Here is a 26,436-nt window from a genome sequence, read left to right on the forward strand (position 1 = left end):
AAACATTACAAATGTACAGTTCCTTTAAATAACATGCCTGTGTGATGCCCTAAACCTGCCCTGTAGGATGTACACAAGCACAAATTTTAGAATAAAAAACAAATACCATTAGATGACATACCCTGTCAGCATTTTTTTCTTGGTAAAGAACGACACGGGAAGCCCCTCTGCCACCCAAAAATACACTTATGAAGAAGTCTCCTTTTATGAAGGATGCCCTTTAGATTTCTTAATAGCTGCAGTAAGAACTGAAGAATTTTTTTTTTTTTTTGGATTGGAGTTCTTTAATTCCATAACAACATTAAGAGAATAGTAGGGTGGCTGGGGGGGGACACAATTTGGGGTGTGGGAGGAAAATGAGCGGTCTCTAAGCTTTGCTGCCTTGTGTAAGTGAGGCTGTCACACATCTTGGCACTCCAAATCCTCCAAGCATTGATATGCAAAGCTCAGAACACATCTATCTGATAGGCTCGGCAAATTTGAATTATCCTTCCTGTTTGATAGATAACTTTCGGCTACAGAGATCGTTCAACTGGGCATCAGCAGAAATGATCCGCTGCTCTTTATGCATATAGCAGAGTACAATGTCTACAGCTATGTCATTGTAACCTACTTTAGCAGTCCCCAGACATTGACTCTGGCCAGTGAAGCTGATAGAATCACTTTTACCATTATCCTGCTGTCACAGTGACAATGCTTGCAACGCTGAATAGTTCCTTTCTTATTCCTCAGCTTTCTCCTGTCTCACGCTGTCTACATTCTCCATAGATGCTCCCTATTATTGTTTTTTTTTAAAGTTACCCAAGGAATTAAAATATATACACTATGATATACACATAGCACAAAGTTCACGTCCCTATATCTCCATTTGAATAAAAAGCAGTATACAGTAGTTATATATTGTATACTGTATCACGGCCATACATCGCAACTTTCTGAGATAAGAAAGAGGGACACCTTCCAGCACAATGTATGTAGAAAATGGGCACATCCCTGCCATGCCCCTAGTTATGGGGATCATTAAGAATAAATATGCCAAAAATAATTGGTTAAACCCAGAACTTTTATTTTTCACTATTACGTATCCTTACACTGTGTTTTCAAAATAGCCGACAAGATAATTAACAGATGACATAAAGGTTTTAATGCAGAATAATACTTTTGGTGGCTAAATAGAACCTTTTCACAGATATCTGTAGATCAGACCAGAAAGAGGGACTACTGAGGTGGAAAGAGGGACTGAGGGTTTTGGTTCCTAATGAGGGACAGTTGGGAGGATGATGTGATAGCACACAATCGCTGTTTAACTCCCAAACTTTGTTCTGATTAAACACAAGCTCATATCAAGTAAGAAGGTCATGCTGCTGGCTACCTAACTGATAAAGTTTAGATCTTACACTCAGGTAAAAAGAGAGACTGCAGAACATCATGTAAGCAAGGAATATATGTTGCAGTCAGTTTTCTTCAGCTTCCTTCAGGTGAAGGGAGAAGTGTAAATAATAAGAAAACAAATATTTCTGACTCGCCATCAGAAGCCACCCCTAGGGTGCTGTTGGGATACTACTAGACAAATGTGTTTGGTTAGACTTATTCATTGAAAGCCTGTCTGACACAAGTATTATTATTATTATTATACAGGATTTATATAGCGCCAAAGCTTCTATGAGGGCCAATGAGGGCTACCTATCCCCTTGGTCCAAAACAGAAAAACAGAGTCTGAGGCGCAACTGCCCTTGGGGTTGGACAGGTGAGAATAGGGGGAAATTTCATGGGCTAGGGCATGCAGGGTTAATGCTGCCCGAGAAGCAATTACGTTGATATTTTTCCTCCGTGATGTATTAAGTATCGGGGGTGGAGGGAGAAAAAAAAAACAAAAAAGGTGCACATGAAATGGAGGCAAGTTGAGCGGTGTGTGGTGCTTATATCAACTCACCGTGAAGTTCTTGAGGAAGTGTAGTCATCGACGACGGGATTCGTGTTGGAGGCAATGTCCAAGAATCCAGTGCTGCCTGTATTGGAACAATGATAGGGGTGATTTTAGTGCTTATTCTGATGCTTTATTTGCAATGTTCAAGTGTGGATTTGCAGGGGTTATGTAAACATCAGGGTCCGGGTAAGATTTAAGGTTTTAGGGGGGTTAAAAATTGTTACATATCAGAATAAAGGTTAATTATCCAGTTTCATATTAAGTGTTATATGAAACCCAATGAAAGGAATATGAAGAGTTTGCTGAACTCTTCTGAAACTGCTAGTTGCCTGACTGTCATGCTCTGGAGCCACTGAACCAGTACACGCATTCAAACATAGACTCCCATCTATTCTTCAACTATATAGCTACATATTTGTTTGTCAGTGACTCAAAACCTACCAAAAACAGAGGGTCATCAGAACATCCAAGCAACTTGCATTTTCAAATGGTGTGACCATTATAAGTGAATTTTCTCCATTTAATTAATAATATTTTTTTCTTGGCAACCATAAACTATAAACCTTGATTCTCTGCCAAGTGTTCTAATTGTATACGTATATGGGAGCAACCATTTAGCCCATTACATTAGCAGATGCTGCTTCCTCCCTTGCGGTGCTGCTTTACTTCTTCTTTTCACAAGACAAGTCTATGAGTTGGGTGACCAGTTGACAGCAGCTGATATCTTAAGAGTTGTTAGGGTGGAAGCAGATTTAAAACACGGATCCTTTTAGTGGTTAATGTAGAAATCCCTACATTTAATACAATAACAAAAATATGAAAGTCCAAGCCAGGTACTGTATTCGAAAGCAGTGGCATCACAAGAGGGGTGCGTCCCGCACCCGGGTGACACCATTGGAGTGGTGACACCAAAATGACCCCCCTCTGAAAAGTAGGGCACTCTGTCAAGGACCGAGAGCCAGGCAGTTGCTCGAGTAGGGAGGGGACCCGGCAGCATACCTTATCCCCGCCGTGTGACGTCCCCTTCTCTCTATGACGGCGACCATCACAAAGATGGCCGCCGGCAGGTAACAGCTGTACAGCGCATGATGTCATCACGTGCATGCGCAATGACTACACCCGGTACTCGCACCCTGTATGATAGCCTTATAAAAATGTCATAAAGTTAATTAAAACAACCCAGAAAATGTGCCCACTGAAAATACATTCTTCTTCCTATTAAAGCCTTTAGTAGGCATTCAAGGTATTAAAAAGGTCACAGATTACATATGTTGATAAAGTTTATCTAAACTCAAAAGCAAAAGTGTAATATATTTTAGCTTACAAGCCCATCTCCTCATCTCTACAACACAGTAGTACACCAAGGAGAAATAGTCAGGGCTGATAAACTGTATAAGATTTATGGTCGCTGGATCGTTGACAGGATCAACCGGTATTATTGTCTTTTGTGCTTATCATGCAAATATTAAAAAACAAACAAACATTTTAACAGTATATTTAGCAAACAAAAAAACCCAGCAAATATAGTAAATGTATTGTTATGGTTTATGTACACTTTAAGAATTAAGCACCTAAGGACTGAACATGACAGATTAAAGGCCATACTAGATATAGCAAACTCAATCTAACTGATGCCACAGGGTCTTGTAGCTTTCCATTACTCTCTGTACATCAGCCAATACGGTTTCATTTTACAGGCATCATATTAGTGGGTTACTGCTCTGTTCAGATTGTGTCATATGCATCGCTGAGCTAAAAGTTGAAGAAAATTTAAGGTTATGTTTGGTAAGGTTAAGGACAGGGAAGAAGATGGACTAATCACATCACACAAAGCCTTCTCTTTTACTGGTTATCGGCAAATGAAATAAGCCTTCCCCTGGTATGTCATGATCAGGGAACTCTGCCCCTGAGGGGGTCACACGCTCCGGTAGGGCTGCCACTGTACACACAGTAGAGAATGGCTCAATTTAATCAGAGGAGCCCAGCAGCTCAACTCATTTCTCCAACAGCAGCTTTTTATGGCCTCATTTTCCAACCACAACACCTCTACTGTTTCAGGGCATCTGTTATGACAAATATTTAATAACTTGCTTTTCATTCTGAAAATGTCCCTTTCCCCTTTCATCTGTATTGTTCTAGAGGAGTGCAGAATGTGCTAAGCTCACTGCAGCAACAACTCCGTAAATGTATATTTTATAGTGGACTAGGAGTCTTGTAGAGAGTCTAATTATCATACCCATATGTCATTTGTTTTATCTGCCAAAAGGTTTGTAATCCTGTTCATGCAGTCTTGCCATCCACATACCCAATTTGCACTTTGCACACAAAACAGAATCAGATGTACGATAAGACAGGTCACTAAAGGTGAACAATGCATGGATGCACAAACTCCAGTAACTTATAGACTTGCCAAACATACCTAACAAATCTCCCTTCCAATGTTTACTGACCCATAAGACAACTATTACAAATTTCAGTAATTCAAAAACTGCCAACATACCTAACGCAGCTCCCTTCCAAGCTTTACTTACCCATAGGACAACTATTCAAAAACTGTAGTGATTTATGGAATTACCAACATACCCAACACATCTCCCTTGCAATCTTTACTGACCCATAAGATAATTTTCCCAAAACTTCAGTGATTTATGGACGTCGAGATCCGCCCAGCTGCGTGAGTGACAGCTGGCTCTGCCTATCTAGAGGCAGAGCCAGCTGTACCCGCCCCTCTCCCCCGTCCGTTCCGCCAGTCAGCGCTGGCAGATCGGAGCGGGGAGAGGGGAATCCAGCCCCTCCCCCTGTCACGGCAGAGAGCTGTGACAGGATCGAGAGGTGAGCGAACCCGGTATGTGTTCAATCACCTCCCAATCTACTGAGCCGACATGTGACAGTCTCTTGTCACAGGTCGGCTAGAACTATGAGGTGAGTGAAAATCACTCATCTCATAGTTCAACTTTAAGTCTTGTATAGAGTTTTGGTATCAGCCTATAATATCTCCGGAATGGAGTGATCCATCAGGAAACTGCCAGTCCAGGGTCACAGTGCAGAAGGAATACCTGGCATACACAAGTGCTTCCACTGCTGATTTTATTCACATTCTCTCCTAAAATAGCATATATATGTATGAGGTCTATGCCCACTCTGCAGTAAGAATGTTTTTATTTCCTGGTAAAAACAGACTTTAATATTTAAACAGTAGCTTTTCAGAGCAATGTAATGTGCATTCTAATATACCTTTGGGAGTCATACTAGCAGCAGGAACAAATATATTTACTTGAAAATAAATCTATAAAACAGCCTATAATGCATACACTTTTTAATTAAACAGATGTAATGGCCTGACCTGGATACATTTATAACATTCCCGGCATAATAATGGAAAAACCCCATGTGGTCCAATTAATTATTGTTAATTAGGTGAACTGAGTTATTGTCTGTTGATTTGCAGAAGACCAGGAGACGCAATCTCAGGTTTTAGAGGCAGCACCACCTAGTTGTGAGTCTGAGAATGCAGCTCATTGTTCTTTGGCCTGGAAAAATGGAGCTAATGGCCACAGACAACAATCATATGACACTGGAAATATAATATAAAGATGATATGTTACCTTTGCTTGAACATATACAAGTCAACTCATTAATAACACTTTTACTTGCTTGGACTTCACTCTGCAGTGCAAACTGATCAGCAACATCATACTGCTGCTGATTATGAGGTTCTAAAAGACGAATCCTTATATGTTACTACAGGAATATACATTACTTCCTGCATTCTGACACCAGAGAGGAGATCGGAGGGAGATTGTGTGCTGACTCCCTCTGATCCCCTGCGACATATAATACACATACAAAGCATTTGCATTGCATCCTATTGTGAGGAGCAGGAAATCCCCATCTTTCCGATGGCCATTAAAGGTGGTATATCTCAGGTCAGTGAGAATGGAAAGTTCCCAATTATCTATATGCACACTGGCAGCAGATGATCAGCCATAAGGCAAAGGACAAGGTGCAGTAACCCATAACAATTAACCACAATTCATCTGTCACTGACTTGGCACATGGCCACGACACTCTGCTTTTCTGTTATTCCTTATGGTCAGTTCTCTTTTCCATTGCAGATAATAAAAGACTAATCCAATGCAGTTCCTGAAATTAGACTGTCCAGCTTCCAATCAGACTGCTCACTGCCAATTATATTGTGTGTCAGCCGATAACAGAAGAACTGGGCACTGTGAACAAAGACAATGAGCATAACTACGGAACCTCTGGATGACAGAGGACATAAAAGGCAGAGCCGCTTAATTACTGGCACACAATACATTTCCCTTTCTGCCTTGTTGATGGGCAGCCCAGTACAGGAGGAGTGTTGTATTGTTCTATCTCTGGCTCTGTGGAGTGGAACACATTTAATTACAGTTTTTAGCAATGATAATTAATTCTATAGGCTCTGCCCCGATTGGCTTAAACATTGCTTTGGCTTTGCCTTATTTATCTGTGTTTGTAGAAAAAAACGCCGCTAATCAGGTTCGGATCTTAATTCTCCCATACTGCATTGGATCTGATTGACTACTACCATCAACAAGAATAGTTTACCTATTTTTGTTACACTTTTAAAAATGAGTCACAGCTGCCTTCAACATTCTGTGTCTCAGAAGAACCTATACACAATTTTCAGACACAGGGTGGCTTAGGTTTTGCCTGCTGATGTTGGTGTGAAATATAACATCATTGAGTACTGTTATAATGCATGGGGTGTTCATAAAGCTGTGATGTGAAAAGGACAAAGTATACATGGGGAGCTCCTCTTTATTATAGGTCGATGTGTTCGTTACAGCAGGTGTGTAAAAGTGCTACTCTCCCATAGTATTGCCTTGATTGGAGAGAAGTATATGCCCACCTCTTGATGGGGGTGTAAGGGGACGTAAGGGGTGATAGGTTGCTCAGTGTATTAACCACTTGAGGAAGGGCTAACTTGGCCCAAGACTTGGTGGTTTTGGATCCATGATGACAATATAAAAGGGATAATCTTGAACGGCTGTTATTTACTGAGGTTTTCTTTGGACTGATATTGTGAAACTATACACAGGCTGGAACCCAAGGTGAGCTGCCACAGATTACTAATAGCAAGTTATCTGACCTCATTGTTTGATCTCACCGCTAATAAGGTCAACAGAGTTCCATTTGGTCGACAAAAGGCCACAGTGGAGGCAACAGTCATAGATGGTCACTTCTACTTTTGTTAACCCCCTCCTTGTATTGTATAATGAGCTCAAACAAAGAAAAGGTTTGACAGCTAGAACCAAGAGAGGTTTCTTTACTATAAAACCTCATGTAATCACCATGCCATAGATGTTATGCTGATTATATTATCAGTAACCATGCTGATTGGTTTCTGGTAGTAAGTAGGGAACAGGGCTGTGAAAGCTTGGTTTGACAGCTAGAAGCACCCACCTATGTGTACTGCTAGCTGTCATATATCCAATGTAGACCGACATTCCTTGGCCACAGAGATGCTAGTGGTTAAAGTGGATTTAGCATCCCATATACTGTGACACATTTATCAATTCTGCCGTACAAATGGCCACGCCAGAGTGGAGCAGTGAGAAAGATTTTTTAAAATGATTATTTAGCAGCTTTATTCATAAATTCCCCCTCAGCTGCTTTAACGTAGCACTGCAACAGAATACAACATGTCCTGGCCACAATTGTGCAACTTTTGAGTAAAAATCTGTCTCAACATCAAGAAAATATATCTTCTTCTCCCGAGGTAATTCTGTCGCAGACCTGTAAAGGGGGGTCTCAGTTGGCTGCCCAGAATTACAGCCTGTTTTGTGTCCCTCGCTGTATTTTCTCATGTTCAGTGTATGTTATCTGTGTAATGTGACAGCATTTATTACAAAAGTACAGGTTTACTTCTAGGCATTATTACCCCCTGATAAGATCACAGTGCTCCCCTGACCATGTTTCTATCTTCTTTTCTACGTCTTAGTTCAGGCATCACCCTCAATCATCTACATTCTGGAAAAATGTGCTGGCACAAACATAATACTGTAAATCCTTCTTTTTACATCGTAGTCTTTATATTCTTAGCTGTACGTTGTCTCACTGCTGGAACCTACAACGCAAAAACAAAGCTAATGAACATAGTTTTAAAAGGAAGAATATTATCCTAATTAGTATAGCTCCCCCCTGCAGCTATCCTTTGGATCCACTGATACCAGGAGCTGACTGTGGCCTTCCACTACATCTTTACCTGCTGATTTTGGGCTTGTGCACAACAGCAACAGTTTGCTTCAGAACTCCTTTCTCCACCTTATGAGGAGAATGCCAAAGCATTTTGATGCAGCTTAGAAGTAGGTAAAGTGCAAACTATGAAGCAATTCAGAAGTATTTCAGACTGAGATGCAAGCTGAATGCACGCTGCATTTAGCCCATGAAGCTGGCCATGTAGGCAATATATACATCTTTCAATCTCAGTTTTGTTTTTTCCATTAAAACTAAAAAGGAATCAAATGGATAAACTACTATTTTTGATCATCTATTAGGCAATTGAGTTGCAGAAACCTATGAATGAGGCAGAACATCTGATTGCTTGAGCGGGCTTCATGTTTTTCAATCAATTTCTATTCAATCACAATTATTTTTGAAATGTAATAAATCAGATTAAAACAGATTTACATTTTCCTATTGATCAAATTTATCAATGGCAGTCTGCTTTTTTGTTTTAATCGTTTTTGATCATATTAGTGATCAAAAGTTGGTTGAAATTGGCTATAATTTGTGTTATGCATGTCCAGCACAAGTGTGTTACTGCATCTCCTCTAATGAAATACAAGTTACATAGTTACATAGTATTTGGGGTTGAATAAAGACATATGTCCATCAAGTCCAACCCATATAGGTCCACGCATCATCTCATTCTTAGGGATACTGGTATCCCTGGATATTACGGTCCCTCAAGAAATTGTCCAAACGTTTCTTGAACAAATCTACACTCTTGGCTGAAATCACTGCCGATGGCAGTGAGTTCCAAAAATGGAATGGGAAGCCTCTGTACTGAGTTCTTCCCATTAATTGAGTGCTGAGGCTGCAGAAAAAGAAATTGAGGATTTGGTGTCCTCAATTACTTTTTCTATTTCAAAAGGGAAATGTCAGGGATCTGTTTAGACCCCAGAGATTTCACCGTAGCCCCCCCAACAGTAAAAAAATAAATACAAAATTATTAAAAAATAAATTTAAAATTAAAAAAAAATTAAAATAAACAAAATGTAAAACAAAATAAAATAATTAAAAAAAATAAAATAAAAAAAAGCACAGCCCCTCCCTCCCCCCACATATTGTTGTGCACACCATGCACATGCGCTGCAGTGCGTTAGTAAAATGAAGAGGGTGTTGGTGCTGTTAATCTTTACTTTGGGGTAACATAAAGGAGGACTCAATCCACGTACCTACATGGAGGAGTCTGAAGTGGTGGGCTGATTTATTTCTATTAAAAACACCATCAACCACTGCAGAAGATTTACAATGAGTTATGCATGGACAGTCTATGCACAATATGTGCAATTTGCTTAGCTATGCAAAGTTTACAGTAATTAAGCAAGTGAGAAGAATGTTTAAATGCAGTAATACATTTAAAGTGTTAATGTGTATGTCTGGGAAAAACAATAAAAAACCCATGAAGCAGATCTCTGCAATGCACGTTTTTAGCCCTTGGAAAAGCTAAAAGTAGAGAAAAATACCGGTTGATCTGCTAGACATCCAGTGTTTAGGTTTTCAACCTCATATTTAGGTGGACAACACAGCCCCACACTGAAATCCCAACCAGCGTCATCAGCCCTGCCTACTGGATGACAGAATTCCACCTTGCCCCAACCCTCTGTGTCCCACTCCACATGCATACATTGATTTCTTTGCAGCAAAACAATGCTGCTTTAACTCCCAAATACCTGTCCACACAGTGTGTAGGAAAGGGGTCTTGGCAGATGTAGTTCTGGGGGGGTGTCTATATTAAGAGAAACTGAGCTTTTAGCAGATGTCCAGCAAGACTTTTACAAGCCTCGGGATGATGTCACATGGAGTAATAAAAAAAATCTGTTTCTCTCTACAGAGAAGTGAGGAGGGTTTGGTGATAAATGCCTGGCATAACTCTTTCAAGAACAATACAAAATCCCATTGAATATATTGTGTTTATTAAAATCACAAATGTAATCACTATAAACACCTGCATTTGATTTCAGTCCCTGCACAGCAACACCAGGCTGGAAGATTGAGGGAGGGGGGCAGCAAACATGCTGACAGGAGGACAGAGGGAAAAGAGGACCCCATTAGACTGTAGCTGCTACTTCACTGTCCAGTTCTAGGCTAGGGACAGGGAGGTGACATATCCCTTTTGCTTAATTGCATGAAAAGAAATGTCTGGTTTCAAATCTGGCACTTTGGCAGGTAAAACAACTTCTGCATATGTATTTTAACCACTTCAAGACCAGGTGTTTAGACCCCCTTCCTGGCCAGGCCATTTTTCAGTGTTCAGCGCTGCGGTACTTTGAAATTCTTTTTTAAGGTGTAACTTTAAATTTGGGGGGGGGGAACTTAATTTTTTTTAACTTTTTTTTTTCCCACTAAACTTTATTGCTATCACATACGGGGGCTAATAAAAACCCCTCTATGTGATAGAAAAATATGTGACAGGTCCTCTTTATGGAGACATCAGGGTTCAGCGTGTAAAATGCCCTTTATGACTCTATGGAATTCTTCCTCTCATCATATATTATCATCCAGACACAAAGCAAAGCAATTTTACATTAAAAAAAATGAATTCTTTATTGTGAAATGCCTGAATTTAAACAGGAATACAAATGTGTGAGAAAAACAGTTGTGGGTCTTCCTCCATCATAATCTGCAGGTAAAAGTAGTTGTTTTCCCAAGTTGTAAATGACAGCACCCATCAGAGGCTGGAATCCATAAACACGTCAGCAATATTTCGATATACACAGCTGTTCACTTAGTTCTGCTACAGTGGTCAGGGTACATAGAGATAAGGGTTATATATGTGACTCAGCTTATTAGTAAGTGCTCTGTTGACCAGAAGGCACCTCAAATACTCTTGTCTTGTTACCACTGGACAATTGTAAAAAAACGGAAAAATCACTTCTTTGGTGGACTGTATGCTTGAATCGGAGTTCTCAGCATTTAAAGCAGACAGCAGGTTGTCTCTAACTACAGTTTTTGTCAGAATATTGATGTAACAAAATGACATTCATGTGCGCCTTGGATTACTACATTTCTAATTATAGGCTTACTATTAGTGAAGACAAGACTTCACAATAATAGTTGAACAAATTCAACTTCAAGAAAAAAGTTTGGCAGGTAATTACATTTTCTTGCAATAAGTCATGCGCTATAAAACCAGCAATCGAGCTGGAGTCATCTTTACAAAAATATATTAAAATATTCCCATAACTATAGGTCTGTCTACCCAAATGTGACACAGGGATATGGGTATATGCTCGCCTACTCTCAGGGATTCCAATTGTGACATTTCCTAAATAACTCCCCCCCCCCTCACTTCACAGTAATATCTATAGCAGGTGGGCCAAGCAGAGAACTTCTGTAAGAATTCTTCCAATTTCAAGTTTAAAAAGTTTGCGTACGAATCAACTCATCATCATCCACCTAAAAAGCATACATGGGTGTAACTATGTTTAAATATCTGACCTTGTAGTTATATATGAAATTAATGTCAGGCTTTCATTCCAGTCTTTTTATTTGAAAGAAAACTTGCCAAAAAATTGAGCAATTTGAACTGAGCACAGGAAGAAAACAATGCATAAGAAAAGGTTGCCTCAGTGAAAACAGCACATCAAAATGATCAGCAGACCCAGACATATAGGCCACAAACATTATAAGACAATCTCCATTTTTCCTGTAAATGTTGTGCTTTGCTCCACCCCTTTTCCTGATCAATAAGGCTGCCAATCACATTAAATGATCAATAGAGAGGCAGAACCAACTTTTACAGCAAATATCAAAATCTCCATATTGCAGCTGCCTGTATGTCTGGTTGTACTGAGCGGCTTCACATGCGGTTTTCACCGAAGGTAACTTCATGTGCTCGCTTTGAACTGCACAGGTTTGTGACAGGTAACCTTTAAAGATATTTTACCAAAGGCTACTATAGTATGCTTAAAAAATGGCAACAGTAAGATAGCCAGAAAGCAAAGTCTCTGTGCTTTCTATAAATTTATATCAATTAAGTCCAGTTACCATCTCCTGAAACTTTTTAATACCATGCGAGCCTTTAACAGACTTTCACCTATATCCCTAAACTCCCTTTTACACAAACACAACTGTAGGTAGAATGGCTCTTTAAGGAATTGCACTTGCTGTATTTATACTGCAGGCTGGCTATTTGGAGGTCATTCTGCTGTTCTCATTTATCATTGTCCCAGAGTACTGAACTGCATTGAAGACAAATTGATTTTGTAAAGAGCTGTTGATGTAAGGGGGAAGATGGCCAAGAAAAACACAGTTGGGTAAATAATTAGCTGCTGCTGTTTAGGAGATGTAGGACCAGCTCCTCATCTTCCACCAGTGACAGTCCCGTGTTTAGTGGCTCAAATGACTCCACTGATCTCCGTGTGGTTTTCTTCTTTTTGACCGCTACTGTTTTTTCTTCCTTTTCTTTTGGTCTGCTGCTTAAAGTCCTCTTCCTTGGTGAAACATCTTCATGGTCACTGTCAAAGCGGAAGAAAGACATTAATAACTATTTTCCTAGTTAGAACAACAAAACACTGTTAAAGACACTTAATTCAAAAGCTAACTTTACACATATTTTGGCATTGCAGTTTTGGGTGGTGTTGTCTCATCTCCCTCACCATCTCCAACTTTTGTTTCTGACCCTTCTAGGTAGCCATAATAAGCAATCACCCTGGTAGATGAATTCCTAATTTGTTTATTCTCCATTACCAGGGATCAGCAAAGCAATTGGCTTTTAATGGCTGCTGCATTTGGGCAGAATGAGTTCTGGTGACGTTTTCACCAATATAGTCTCCAAGATATATAAGAAGCCAGTTATGTGATTGACTTACTGTGAAACGCAAAAACCTTTTATCCTGGATGTAGGTGGAATGATTTTCTAAGCTTATAGTAACCTTTACTAAGAGACATATGAAGACATTAACTCCTTTTTAATATGTGAAATGCTTAGCACTCAATAAATGAGAACAATTATTCAACATGTAAAGTAAAAATTCCAGGTCTGCATAGTTGTTCAGTCAGTCATTGACTACACACTGAACACACTAGGTCATCATTTCGGCCAGACAACTAGAAGTTTTAGACTAAAGACCACAGCAGTAGCCTCCATATTGTCATAGTAAAGATCTTCTTCACCATTTGTGGCCCAGGAAAGCATGCAAGGGGTGAACAATGCCTCTGCACCTCCTCTTCAGAACTGGCGTCCACTGAACACACAAATAGAAGCCAAACCTTTTGAGGACCTGTTCATCCTCGACGGAGAAAATACTTAAAGTGACATTAAACCCTCAGATTTTTTAACATAAAACAATAGTGTAATGTGCGCCTTACTGTAATCCATGGTTGTTTCTCTTCTCTTTGCTGCTCTTCCTTTTAAATCTGTATCTGTTCTCATGCTGGGCAGATCTTCTGTTTTGCAGCAGACTGCCTTGTCTGAGGAATAGATACACAGTGTCTGTGTATACGTTTGTATAGGCTTGTAACCTGAGCCAGCACTACAGGAAGAGGCCCTGAGCTGAAAAGGGAAGTTCTCACCAAGCATAAGAAGACATGAGGATTTAAAAGGAAAAGCAGCAAAGAGAAGGGAAACAACCATGGATTACAGTAAGGCACACATTACAGTATTGGTTTATGTTAAAAAATCTGAGGGTTTAATGTCACTTTAAGACAAACATCACCTAATCATAGTAACTGTAACCGACAGATATAAAAACAAACTGTTCAAAGAAAGTTTAGCATAATTACAGCTTTTAGATGATGTTAATTTTTCGGTGTTTAGAATTACTGACACATTAAATATGAATTATGCTTGCATGGGTTATGATTAATGATGTGTTAAATAATGGTAACCTACAATAAGAGCTTATTATGATAAAATATGGTTCACAGGCTAAAATATAAACATCAACTTTAAAACACCTGCAAGAACAAAAACTTTGTCGACAGTATTTTCCTTGATTGCCATCGGAGAAACCCAGGGCACTATGTCAAGAAGAAAAAAACATTACTGAAATGGCGATGTTCCGTTATACTCTGTACCTGTAAAACCCACTTGAAAAGTTTCTCAAGCCCCCCCCCTTTTTATATATAAACTGGAAATGACAGGTATATGATATGTATAAAAACTACCAGAAAATGGGAATGCCTGTAGAAACCAATCATATTCATGCTTTAGCTGCAATGAAGTCAGGTATCTGACTCGTTGCATTGGGCTACAGATACTTTAGAAAGAAACATAAAAGAAATGTTATTGAAGCAAGCACTGGACCTTCAACCAAGCTGCTATTTGGAAATCTAGTTTCTGGGCACTAGAACGTTTCTTCCTGGTCTCAGATATTAATGCAGAACTAAACCCTCCTATCCTTTACAGCTGACGACGGGGCCATCTTAGCTTTTTTTATTTAGATCAGCAGTTGCCATGGTGACCAGCTATGACACCAGCCATTTGAGAGATAAAAGTTCAGTTAATGGCTGACATAAGCACACTGGCAACTATGACCAGGCACGTCCTGAATCAGACTTCTGGATAAATTAAATAAAGTTAGATAGATCTAGTGAAATTTCCTTTCAATTATAAGAGGTAAAAGAAAAACCTAAATTTAGATTTGATCGGTCTCACACTGATGAAAGATCATACTTGATTAGGTTACAAGTTACCACATATTAGGGTACTTTGCAGCTCAGTGGGGAGTATATGCCAATTTGGTCCAAATGTCAGCTGTGACTCATACAGTAGGTCAGGGACTTTAAGTTATTTTACATTCAATTGAGAATGACAGATGAACATGTAATTACAGACTGTGAAGAATATGTTGACAGAATTTTATCTGCAACACGTTTAAATGACTTCTCGTTTTTGCTAATAACATGTTACACCCCTTCATTTGATACTCTGTGAGGAAGCATGGGAGGGTCAACCCCCACATATCAGCTCCTGCATTGCACTGGGAACCAATGTGACCCTCTTGTGTCAGTGACACTAGGGTACATATGCTATACTTTGATCCTTTCCTCTGCCATGGGCCTTATGTTCTCTAAAAGAAGCACAATCACCATGATTGGTGAGGGATCAAGCAGCATCCTCAATAGGTTAAAGTAACCCTGTTAATGTATTTATTAAAACATGCCAAATGCCAGCTTTTATATGGCAGCGGTGTCTGAACATTAAAAAGGTTTTAAACCAGCAGAGCTACCAGAAATCGGTCAGTTAAAACCAAAAACAGACTTTTTCCACTTTGGGAAGAATAGAGGGGAGCTCAATCCCTTGATGTTGAGTAGATTTCTGGGCCCTGCTAAAATACGAAATTGCCTAAACAGCCAAGGTGTTTGGTATTATCAACCAGATTATTTTCCATATACTCTGAGGTCCCATTCACACCAGGGTGGATGCGTTTCAGTGCGGTTTCTGAGCGAATTTTAAAAGGGCGGTTTTGGCCATCTTTATTTGCGTTTCAGGGCAAATAAAAATCTGTATGGAATCCGCTCTGATCAGCGCAGAAAAAAAGGCTCAGGGAGCATTTCGGATCGCACGGAACGGTCCCCATAGGAATGTATGCAGAGGTTCAGGTCGGACAAATCCTTGCGATCAAACCGCCCTGGTGTGAACAGGGCCTGAGGCCTGGTTCATACCTAGGTGTTTTTGAGCAGTTCGAAAAGCGTTTTTAAATGCCCAACCCAAGAAATCCCATGATTTTCATGGGCACCTGTTCACAGGAAAAGCCAAACGCCTGAAAAGGTACATGAGCTTCTTTGGGCGGCTAACAGTACTTTTTGCCCTATGGGCTTCAATGGAAACACCCTGAAAACATGCAACAGAAGCATGTTGCATGTACGTGCACATTTTTTGAGTGTTTGTACGCGTGTTCGTCCATTGCCCGCAGTGTTTCCTAAGCTGCCAGTCAAAATGCTCATCTTCATTAACGTGTGTCAAATGTGCAAAACATGCATAAATGTGCAAATTACCGCATGCTAAACACACACACATGTACAGATGCAGAAAACCGATGCCGCCTAGGTGTGAACCCGACCTTATAAAAAATAAATCGGAGGTAATGCCAAGCTCACTGCCAAAGGGGGTAGAGGAGATCTTCCTACTAGATTCCTAGCTTCAAAGTCCTGGTGGAGGGATGAACCATATATTACTTCTAACAAGCGGAAGAAATCATAGCCAGCAGCAGGAACTCTGAAATACAACTCCACTTTTCCCAATGGACATTGCTCAGAGAGCCAGATTGTTTCACAAAGCAACCTAGGTGGGAGCCCAGGGCTCGCTGGTTCTCCAGGGGCCCAACCTAGAAGGAAGGATGTACTTGTAGGCAAATAGTTAATAAAAACTGCTACCTTGCCTAGGGCTTCATTTGGCCTCTTTCGGCCTAGGAATATATTTTGCACACACAACAAAAATTCTCTTGGCCCTTATAAAACCTCAGTAACTTCCTGTGCACTGAACTGAAATCTCAAACAATGTTATTAGCTTTCTGAACTATTTTCTGTGAACTACACAACCCATCCTCCTTATGCAAAGAAGATGAGAAGAGGGTGAGATGTTTGTAGTCTAAATCAGGTGCGAGCAGTCTCTGGTGACAACACAGCTCCTTCATAAATACAGTACAGTCAGTAAGAATTGTCACCCTTGGACAGATAGTGTTTTACTGACAAGATCACCACGTGAAAATAAAAGGAAAAAAGCCTGAAAAAGGAAAACGAATGCAGCCACCACATGCAAGGACTGATAAGCTGCTATACTGTATATATTACATTTTTGTTTTTGAGTTTAAATACAATCCTTTTCTGATGGTGTTCCCCTACTAGCTGAAACAAATCGAAAGTTAGCAAGGAAGCACTGATGGAGGGACATCCCAATGGCTGAATGAGGTAGCAACACATTAGCATAGAGTGTGCTGACTTTGCGATACTCACACAGGCAAGTTGTCTCCAGTGATATAATTGATAGTATAACATGGCTCTAACAAGCATGTTTTCTAAACTTTCTCTCTGATACACAGCTACATTGATTTGTATCATTTGAGAAGAATCCTAATTATTTACCCTAAGAGCAAACCCCACTGGAAAACATGACTTCAAACATACTTATTTTTCTGGATAATAAAATTCCAATGGTGTAAGGAACTTGCTGCAGTTGGTGGATGTCATTTAATCTGAGCTGCCCTCTAACAAATAACGATCACTTTTATATTAAGTGGCTACATGGACGCCCATAAAGAGAAATCGGTGGAGGCCCAATTCCCAGAATACTCATCATGCAACAATCAGCACTAATACACAAACAGCCAATTACTGTGACTTATCTGCACCACTTTGTGCGGTTTTGCTGCTACAGGGGGAAGCAGGAATGATTTCACATTATCTTGTAACATGATGGTCAATGGTGACAGAAATAATGATCCGCAATCACAGCTCAGACACTCGTGTGAGTTTACTGCTTCAGATGTTATATATAGTCCATGACTCACTCCTAATCTCCCCTCATGACACTGCTTATAGGGGAACCGTCATCTTGTTTTGCATTGAGGACATGAAAGAAGTTGCTGCTATAATACCTCTTTGAGATACTCAGTAATGAAAGAAATGTCCAGGTATTCCAATACAGTGAATTATTAAAGTAAATCTCAGTGTTGGAAAAGGGACCAAGCAAATAAAGCCTTATAGATGGCAGTAATGCCATACAGTATAAGAACACAGTGTAAAGCACTTATTAAATGATATTTACAGAGTACTGAATATAATTATAGCCCACTAACTATAGCCTAGGCTTATGTAAATCGTCTTAAAGAGAACCTGTTGTTGAACATGTCAAATTTCTAAAAGAAGCTTTCCTAAAAAGAAACGCCACAAGTTGCTCATGAAAGATTTACATTGTTATCCCTTATTTAGCTTTGTTAAATGTAACTCTTTAAAGAGACATGGATGAACTTAAAGTGTACCTGTGGTTTGCAAATTCAGGACAATGCAACAGGTTCTCTGCAGTTTGCTTTTAGACTCTCTCTGACTGAAACTCCACATGGGCTGATCTTAACAAAGCAGACATGGAGAGAACTTTACAGAAAACCAGTGGTTTGAAGTCTGCATCCAACAATTGCGGGTGACAGGCTAATAACAGCTTTTTTCCAATTCACATCCGCAGGCCCAAACACAGGCTATACTCCACAATCCCCAGCGTTTAAAGTAGCTTTATTGTTTCATGTATACTTTACACGACATTAGAGTCTTCTTCTTTCCTACATAATCCGAGTGTGAAGTATATGTGGAAAAGAAAAAAAAAAGTTTTGCTGACGAGAGTGGGACGGGGCCTGTGTTGGTGCAAGAAGTGCAAATGTGTCACATCTCCAACTTTGTGTAGATGTCCATACATGACATATTGGTATACAGTTGTAAAAAAAAGTGTGTTGAGAATATAAGGCTTGTTTAGGCTTGTTTTTCTCAATGCATGCCCCCATTCCAATGGCTCCTAAAGCTTGACATGTTTGGTGTCTATTTACCCGACGTGACCCCGTCTTTTATATTTTACCAAATATATGGGTAATAATCATTGTTCTCCAACATATTTTCAATAATTTTTCCTTAATATAAAATAAAAACCGCAGTGGTGATTAAATACAACCAAAAGAAAGCTCTATCTGTCCCCAAAAAATTGTATAGAATTAATTTCAGTACCGAGTTGCATGATGGAATAAATGTCAAAGTAACGCAGCGCTGAATACTGAAAAATTGCCTGGCCAGGAAGGGGGTGTAAACACCTGGACTTCAAGTGGTTAAAGGACAAAAATAAATATGACTTTCCCTGTGCAAATATGCATGTGACCCATTTATCCATAAGCTGAATTGAGAAGAGGACTGAGTACGGTGTGGCAGCAGATGCACAAGGCACATTGTCCGTTCTCTGCAGTATCATGTCTGACTATTTGGGAACCCTTTTGGAGATCAGGGATGGGGACACAGTAAGAAAAAAAAAAAAGGTAGAAGCTGGAGTTGTTCCCCTTACTACTTCTGCCTTTTCTAATACAAAAATTAACAGCTGAGCCAGTAAATCTAATATTTTGCTGCACCTTAAAGAAGAACTCTTAACCCTTGCAGTGGGGCTACCCCCAACATTGCAAGGTTTAAGTGCTCATTTTGGGTGAGTTATACTCACCTGAATCTCGGATCAGGGTCACTGCTAGACTGGATGTGAGCGCTCACAGGACCTTAGACCACTGGAGTGGAGGGGGCGAGGCTGAAGGGACCGGTCTAGCAGCCAGCAAGGATTGTGGGTTGGCCGAGAATAACTCTGTTATTTTAGCTCCCTCGACAAAACGAACACGTAACCTTTGCAGTGTGGGGGTATCCCCACTGCAAGGGTTAGGATTCTATATGCCCGAAGTTCTTCATTCAACAGGAGCATTAAGCGCATCATGTTTTTAAATAACTGTATTATGCTGGAGAAGGCTGCTCTGCTACCTGTTTTGGACTCTACATTCAGCACACAGGGTTTCAATTATGAAGTGTTAAAAAAAATAGTTTGTTTTTTTAGCTTGCTCCAGATGTCTTCAGCCATTTTGTACGGTTTCATTTTAAATGATTGTAGCTATGATTTTAACAAACAAAATAAAATTGGGTTGACCTGATAAACTGAAGTTACCAAACAATAATGGACTTTAAAGGGATCCTGTCAGAATTGTGTTAGAGAAGCTGTAAATTCTGGGGCTATCACAGTCATCATTTACGGCTCAGCCTGGCCAGCTGAGCCCATCGTTAACATCTGCACAACAAACTTTTTCGGAAGGAGCCACAGCTTGGTCCAGAGACATCGACCAGCTTCTTCAGGACTCTGAATTTATGATTCCATCAGGGTATTACACCCACCTGTCGATGCAGTCTCCACACCATCTAGCTAAGAAGTTTACAACAATATCATTATACAGGACATTATACCACCTTTCCCATGGAACAACCATCTCCTCCTCCTTCCTTCCAATTAATGTTTCTCTTACCCAATTGTTCATCACACTAAACTTCTCTCATATAGGAACCCACCGCCAAACAGTCCTAACTAAGGACTTTCATCAAGGCTGTAGCGCTCCTTATTTTTTGGTTTTAGTTGTTTTCTCATAAAGGACTCCTCATCCTGTGTAAGGCGATAGCACACTTACCATTCACACATTTGTATGTATATATGCGTGTGTATATACATATATATATTCTCCAACACCAGTAGTGCGCTCAGCATACTTTTATACTTTTTCTTATACAGGTACCAGAAGCTACCGTTCTTGTATGCAATTGATTTTCTCTTTTTACAGGTACACTTTAAAACAGATGTGAAACAAATAAGTTGTGGTCAATAGGCATGAAATGAGTGTCCTGGGCATTACAATGTATTGGGATTTGTGTTACCCTTGTTATTTTATTCATACGTTTTGGAATGTGGTAGCCTAGCATAGTGTTTGACCAGTCTCCTTTTTCAAACTAATAATACTTCAAAACTATGTAATCTTCTGTGTAGAAAAGTTTACTAGTCTTTCTTTATTATCAGAACATTCGCCTCAAGCTTCTTCCTAAACTCATTTTTGATTCTTCAAGTTTTCCTGTGAACTATAGACTTTTCAGTTGTTATAACTCTGATGCTCCTGGGTAAAGGAAAAATGAATCCAGTGAGCAATTCTTCATCCCAAACCTTTCATATTGCTTTCTACACAAAACTTTACAGGAGATTAAAAGTGATGGAATGACAATTAGTGATGCTCATTATACTTAGAGACTCATGAACCTGAATAACATAAAAAGACTAATAAACGGACAGTATTTTCCCTTGGTGTTCTTTAGCCTGAGGGACAATTTGTCAGTGTGGAGGGAGGAAGCTTATCCTAGGCTTCTCACCCAATGATCTAACCTTACTGCAGCAGAGGAAGAGAATTCAACTTGTCACATCTGTCATAGCCTTCTCCTCTCAGTATGATGGTGGGAGTAGGGGAGTAGTATTACTGCGTCCAATGACACCAATGTTGGGGGTATTATTGCATTCACTGCCATCAATATTGGGGGTTAATACTGCATGCACGGAAACCAACACCAGAAGTTATTTTTGTGTCCACTAGCACCAATGCTGGGGGTTATTATTGTGTCCGCTTGGAGGGGGGTGCAGTTTCACATCTTCGCCCTGGACACCAGATGGCCCTATCTTGACACTGGGAGGAGGAGGACAAAGAAGTTCCCCCGGCATTGTTGGATGCTGCTGCTGCCGCCACCTTGAGAACAGCCATGCCACCAAAGGGGTGTTTGGTTGTATGCGTTTGTATGTATGTGTATGCAGTCAGTGTCACTGAAATGGTTGGTGTGTGCACCTGGCTCCCACCTATCAATCATTACAATGACAGTGCATGTAGGTGGCAGCCTGGTGCACTGTCAATGTCACTGGAATGGTGGATAGGTGGGGGCCAGGTGCACACACCTTTCCATAGACATTCTCACCTATCTGCCATCCTAGTAGTTGGCAGAGTCACTGGAAAAGACATGTGCACCTGGGTTTCACATTCCAGAGACATTGACAATACACCTAGCTTCCACCTATAGTGTCATTGGAATGGTGAATAGGTGTGAACCAGGGACTATACCAGTGTACACACAGGGTACCTGGATTCCATCTATCCACAATTCTGTTGATGCAGGGTCTACGGTTTAAGCCACTCCCACTCTTTAAAAGCACAATTTAAAACACGCTCATCATAGCTCCACCCACTGACTCACCCACCTCCTAAGGAATTACAATTTCTAAAAGTTCCCAGATATGTTGAACAGCTGTGGGCGGGAAGCACTACACAAAGCAATGACAGTGTTCATCCCCCTAAATGAAAACAGTTTGTGTTAAGGAGCAATTATCCATAGGCAATCGCAGCATATCCAATTACAGGTAAGCAGCCAATTATGCTGGCAGCTCTCATTGCTCTACTTGGTGCTTCCCACCCACAGCTGTTCGCATGAGACTCACAGAGCAATTCTTGAGACTGCGCCCAAGTGTGAATGGGGCCATACTAATTAGTGAAAGTTCTGTTAAAAGCTGCATGTATTTTTGGGAATGCAAAATGTACTTTTATTGTTATTATTGTTGATTTTAACAAGGGGTTCCTTTCTCATTCTGAGGCAGCTTCAAGGATAAGAAAGATAAACTCAGAATGGTTTAATATATTTTATTGGAAAAAAGTTCCTTGTGATCCAGATGTTTGGATAATCATTGTGATTTCATAATAAGGAACAATGCTGTTTAGTTTCTTATTAATTCTTTGGGGTCCTAAACCAGCAGGAGCCAATTTTGGTGCGGAGAGGAAAGCAGGACTGAAACTCATGCCAGAAGGGGTTAAACAAACCTCAGCAAGCTATAGGCAAACCAGGGCCAACAGGGTTTGTGGAAATTAAGAGGTTAACATATTTTTGAGTACCATATTTCAGGTTATTGGGAGAGAATAATTAGCTGCTAGTATAAAAACATCTGCCAAACAGATTTGAGAATCTAGAAAGAGTCAACTCCAAAAAAATGGCATTTTGATAATCAAACATACTGTGCCACAATCTTATTTTCAGATAATAAATTTTAATTTACAAGGCCAAGGCAACGATCCTAATGAAGATTAATTACTGCAGTGCCTTCCATAAAGCTCAGTGCAGCTTCTTCCTCAGTTACTGTCAAAACACTAATGAAAATATATTGTGTTGTTAAAGTCTATTCTCTGGCCATTGTCTGGGTGCAAAAAAATGGCCAAAACATTAAATAAACAGAAAAAGGTGAAAATCTGGGTCAAAAGAAACACTTTCATGTCAGAATTAAAATGTTAAAATATAGTTTTAGAAATAAAATCAGAAATAAAATCATAAAACCACACTACAAAAGCATACCAACCAACTAGTCCAAACAGGTCCAACTACCCATTCCTAAGACGACCCTATGTGTTCCCCTAGGCACTATTAGACCTAATAAAACATAACATATTCATAACTAATTCTGTTATTCTTAAGAGAGCTATATTTTAACAATACTATTATTGTGCACATATCAAACCACATCATGGAGCAGCCATTATAGGTATGAGGTTGTATTAGGAGCAAGCAACTAAACTTAAGCCCTGACTAGGAGACTGTGACAAGACCCGAGGCCTAAGGCCTAATAAACTAGCGACCAAGTCTGAGGCCAGACAGTTAACCTGAAACAAGCTCATGTCTTCTTCTATCAGCAATATAACATGCATTGCTAGGCATCATGGGACAATTTAATAAATAGTCAGTCCTTGTGAGATTGTTTGGGACCTGATAATTAGGAGTTCATTTAATGTAGGAGACAAGGATAAGAATTATCCTAAGCTTTTACAGCATAGGTAAAATCAGTGAACATAATTAGGTTAACAGCGCTCCTACACTACCCCAAACGTTGCCCCTTTCCTGACAGCCAGCTGAAGAGGACCACCACTGGGAATCTATGTGAGAGAAGTGGTCACCACCTGCACAGTCACAACTACTACAACTGTGCTTCAATAAGCAATAGTTATGTTTCCTACTAGAGTGCAGGACCACTGGAGATAGCTGATCTAATAGAGAAAACAGAGTTCCTCATCTTCAGCTGGATAGCAAGAAAGGGGAATTGTTTGAGGATGTGCAGTGCTATTAAGAAAAAGAGACACAAGCAAGACTATTACAGATTTAACTATTTATGCTCCGTGACTTTGCCAAAGCTGTATAAGCTTCGGCTACAATTGGCCTTTATTGGCTGGCTAGGTTAAGTGTGAAAGTTGAGTGAAAGTGAAAATTAAATACCAGTTTTGATGAAAAAGGAAAAAAAAAAAATGTTTGACTGTAAAATCCTTTTGAGTACATGAAGGCATGCAAGATGAAGTAATTCAGGAATATTGAGTTATGCTGCTGCTTTCAGGAGATTGGACACTGGCAAACTAAGCTGTAAAGACAGTCTATTATAATTCCTCCCACTACCATCATGCTCCAGTTTTGTAGCAAAGTAATAATAGGAATGGATCATAAGAACAGAGCAGATTTTATGGTAATGAAGTAATTAAGGTACATTAGGACATCCAGAAGAAGTTCAACTGAGGGGTGGGCAACACAGGCCCACGATAAACAACAGGTTCATAAAGGAGGCTCAACAGAGCTTACAGAGCCACCAGAAGAGCCTGAAGGTCCACCTTGTAAAACTTAAATATGTGAACTGAAGACCATGTGGAAGCCTTGCAAGTGTGAGAAACAGAGATGCCCGATGCTGAAAAAACAGGAAGTACTAACTGATGTAGTGGACGGTGCTTTAACAGGGAAAGGTGGCACTTTGTTGTTAACTTTTTAGGCTTGAATAATGAGATGCTGAATCACCCAGGCGATAGTGGGTCAAGAAGCAAGAAGAGTCAGACTGTCTAAAGGCGCTGGGGACTCTAACAAAAAGGGTACTCCACAAGTTAAGGCAACCAACTTAGAAACTGGCCTTGCAGAGAGATGGAAAGGGTGAAATAGGGTATGTCTTGTGAATAAGAGAAGACAGAGGAACATCCCTGATTGGTTCAAAAGGCGGTTTCTGAGTTTGACAAGGTCAGAGTACCAGCTCCTCCTAGGCCAGTACGGTACAGTGAGGACCACAGGAATACCATACATCCCAGTTCTGCACAATAGGTGAGGGAGGAGTTTCAGAGAAGAGAAGGTGTAGATCAGGTTGAATTGCTCCCACCTGCAACAGAGGTCTGAATCACCTTGGGGTGAAGAGACAATTTTTAGAAGTCCAAATGTTGATGACTGAGAAAATCTGTCTTTAAGCTTTCTACGCCTGGAATGGGCACGGTGGATCAGGTTGGGACATGAAGTTCCCAAGCCACAATCTGTTCGGCTTCTTCTTGAGGTACAAGGCCCAAAACCCTCATGCAAAAGTGGAGGGTCATTTGCCTCCTAGACTGTAGAGTCTGAACATGTGAGTATAAAGCATAGAGAAAACATAAGACAGGGCTGTATTCAGGACCAGGCATAGATACTCCAAGTGATGAGATGGTTCCAGTGATGTCTTCTAGAGATTGAGGAACCACCTGAACCTGCACTAGGTCGGGACAGACATTTGGTAATTGGCTGATTGTTACCTCAAAAGAAGGCCGTCTAGATATTCCACTCTGCAGAGGAAGAACAGGGGCTAGCACCTTGGTAAAGACCTGAAGTGCAGTGGACAGCTTCAGGGAAGGGCAACGAATTAGTAATATTGTGTAACAAAAGAAAAAGAAGGGCGCCCACCCTAGTGCAGATGATTTTTTATTTTAAAAAGACACAAATATAGAGTGCAAGGGTACTCACAATGGTAGGTCAAACAAAGGCATGTATAGGTGGTTTCGAGGATACAGCAGTTTTCAATGGTAGGTCAAACAAAGGCATGTATAGGTGGTTCCGATGATACAGCAGTTTCAGTACTGCAATCAGCCTGTGTGCCACTAGATTGTGGCATCGTTGACGTGTTTCCGGGGTCACGCCCCCTTCTTCAGAACATTCTGAGAGTACCATTGCACTCTATATTTGTGTCTTTTTAAAATAAAAAATCATCTGCACTACGGTGGGCGCCCTTCTTTTTCTTTTGTTTTTCAAGTTCTACAGTTCCCCTGGCTGAAGTGGGGCAGCACCCCTAGCAATCCTGTACACATACCACTCAGTATCAGGATCCGTTCACAGCGCTTGGGCTTCAATATATTTTAGTAATATTGTGTGCCCACTGCAAAATACAAGTAGCACTGATGTGCCAGGAAGATGGCGACATGCAAGTAGTCATCCTTGATGTCCACAGAGGCCAGAAGGTCTCCTGGATGGAAGGAAACAATGACCGACCTGGCGGCATGTATGTGGAACTTTTGTACCCAGAGTAAGATGTTGAACACTTTATTTAGTATGTAGAGAATGCCCATTTTTCCTTGGGGACAGTGAACGGGAACCTTTTCTTATTCCAGGACAATTGCTATAACCCCTTGAGACAGCAGACAGCGCAGTGTGGAGGTCCGCTAATCTTAGTGGGGATGCTGGCATGTATGACAACATGAAGCGTGCTGGAAGCAAAGAATGAAATTCTAGTTTTGAACCCAACATTTAAAATGTCATGGGACCAGATGGCTGCAAAGGCTAACAAACATAACCCCACTTACAAATAAGGGGGGCACCCCTCATTGTGAAGATGTGTCTGTGGGTTTGGGGGTTCAGGATTTATGGTGGAACTGAGTTCCAAGCTTTGCCTTGGGTGCATGGAAGAA

General features: G+C 40.4%; 1 protein-coding gene across 1 annotated transcript in view; it reads right to left on the reverse strand.

Annotated features, from left to right (window-relative positions):
- Positions 1-12,199: 12,199 nt before the first annotated feature.
- DDX10 (DEAD-box helicase 10) overlaps positions 12,200-26,436 on the reverse strand; it is a 227,916-nt gene continuing 213,679 nt past the window's right edge. The window contains exon 18 of the mRNA XM_018556243.1: positions 12,200-12,657. Within this exon, the coding sequence (XP_018411745.1) occupies positions 12,465-12,657 (193 nt within the window). The 3' untranslated portion in view covers positions 12,200-12,464. The remainder of the gene's footprint in view (positions 12,658-26,436) is intronic.

This window comes from Nanorana parkeri, unplaced genomic scaffold (genome assembly GCF_000935625.1).
Source record: "Nanorana parkeri isolate BGI_ZX_2015 unplaced genomic scaffold, ASM93562v1 scaffold229, whole genome shotgun sequence".
Lineage (NCBI taxonomy): Eukaryota > Metazoa > Chordata > Amphibia > Anura > Dicroglossidae > Nanorana > Nanorana parkeri.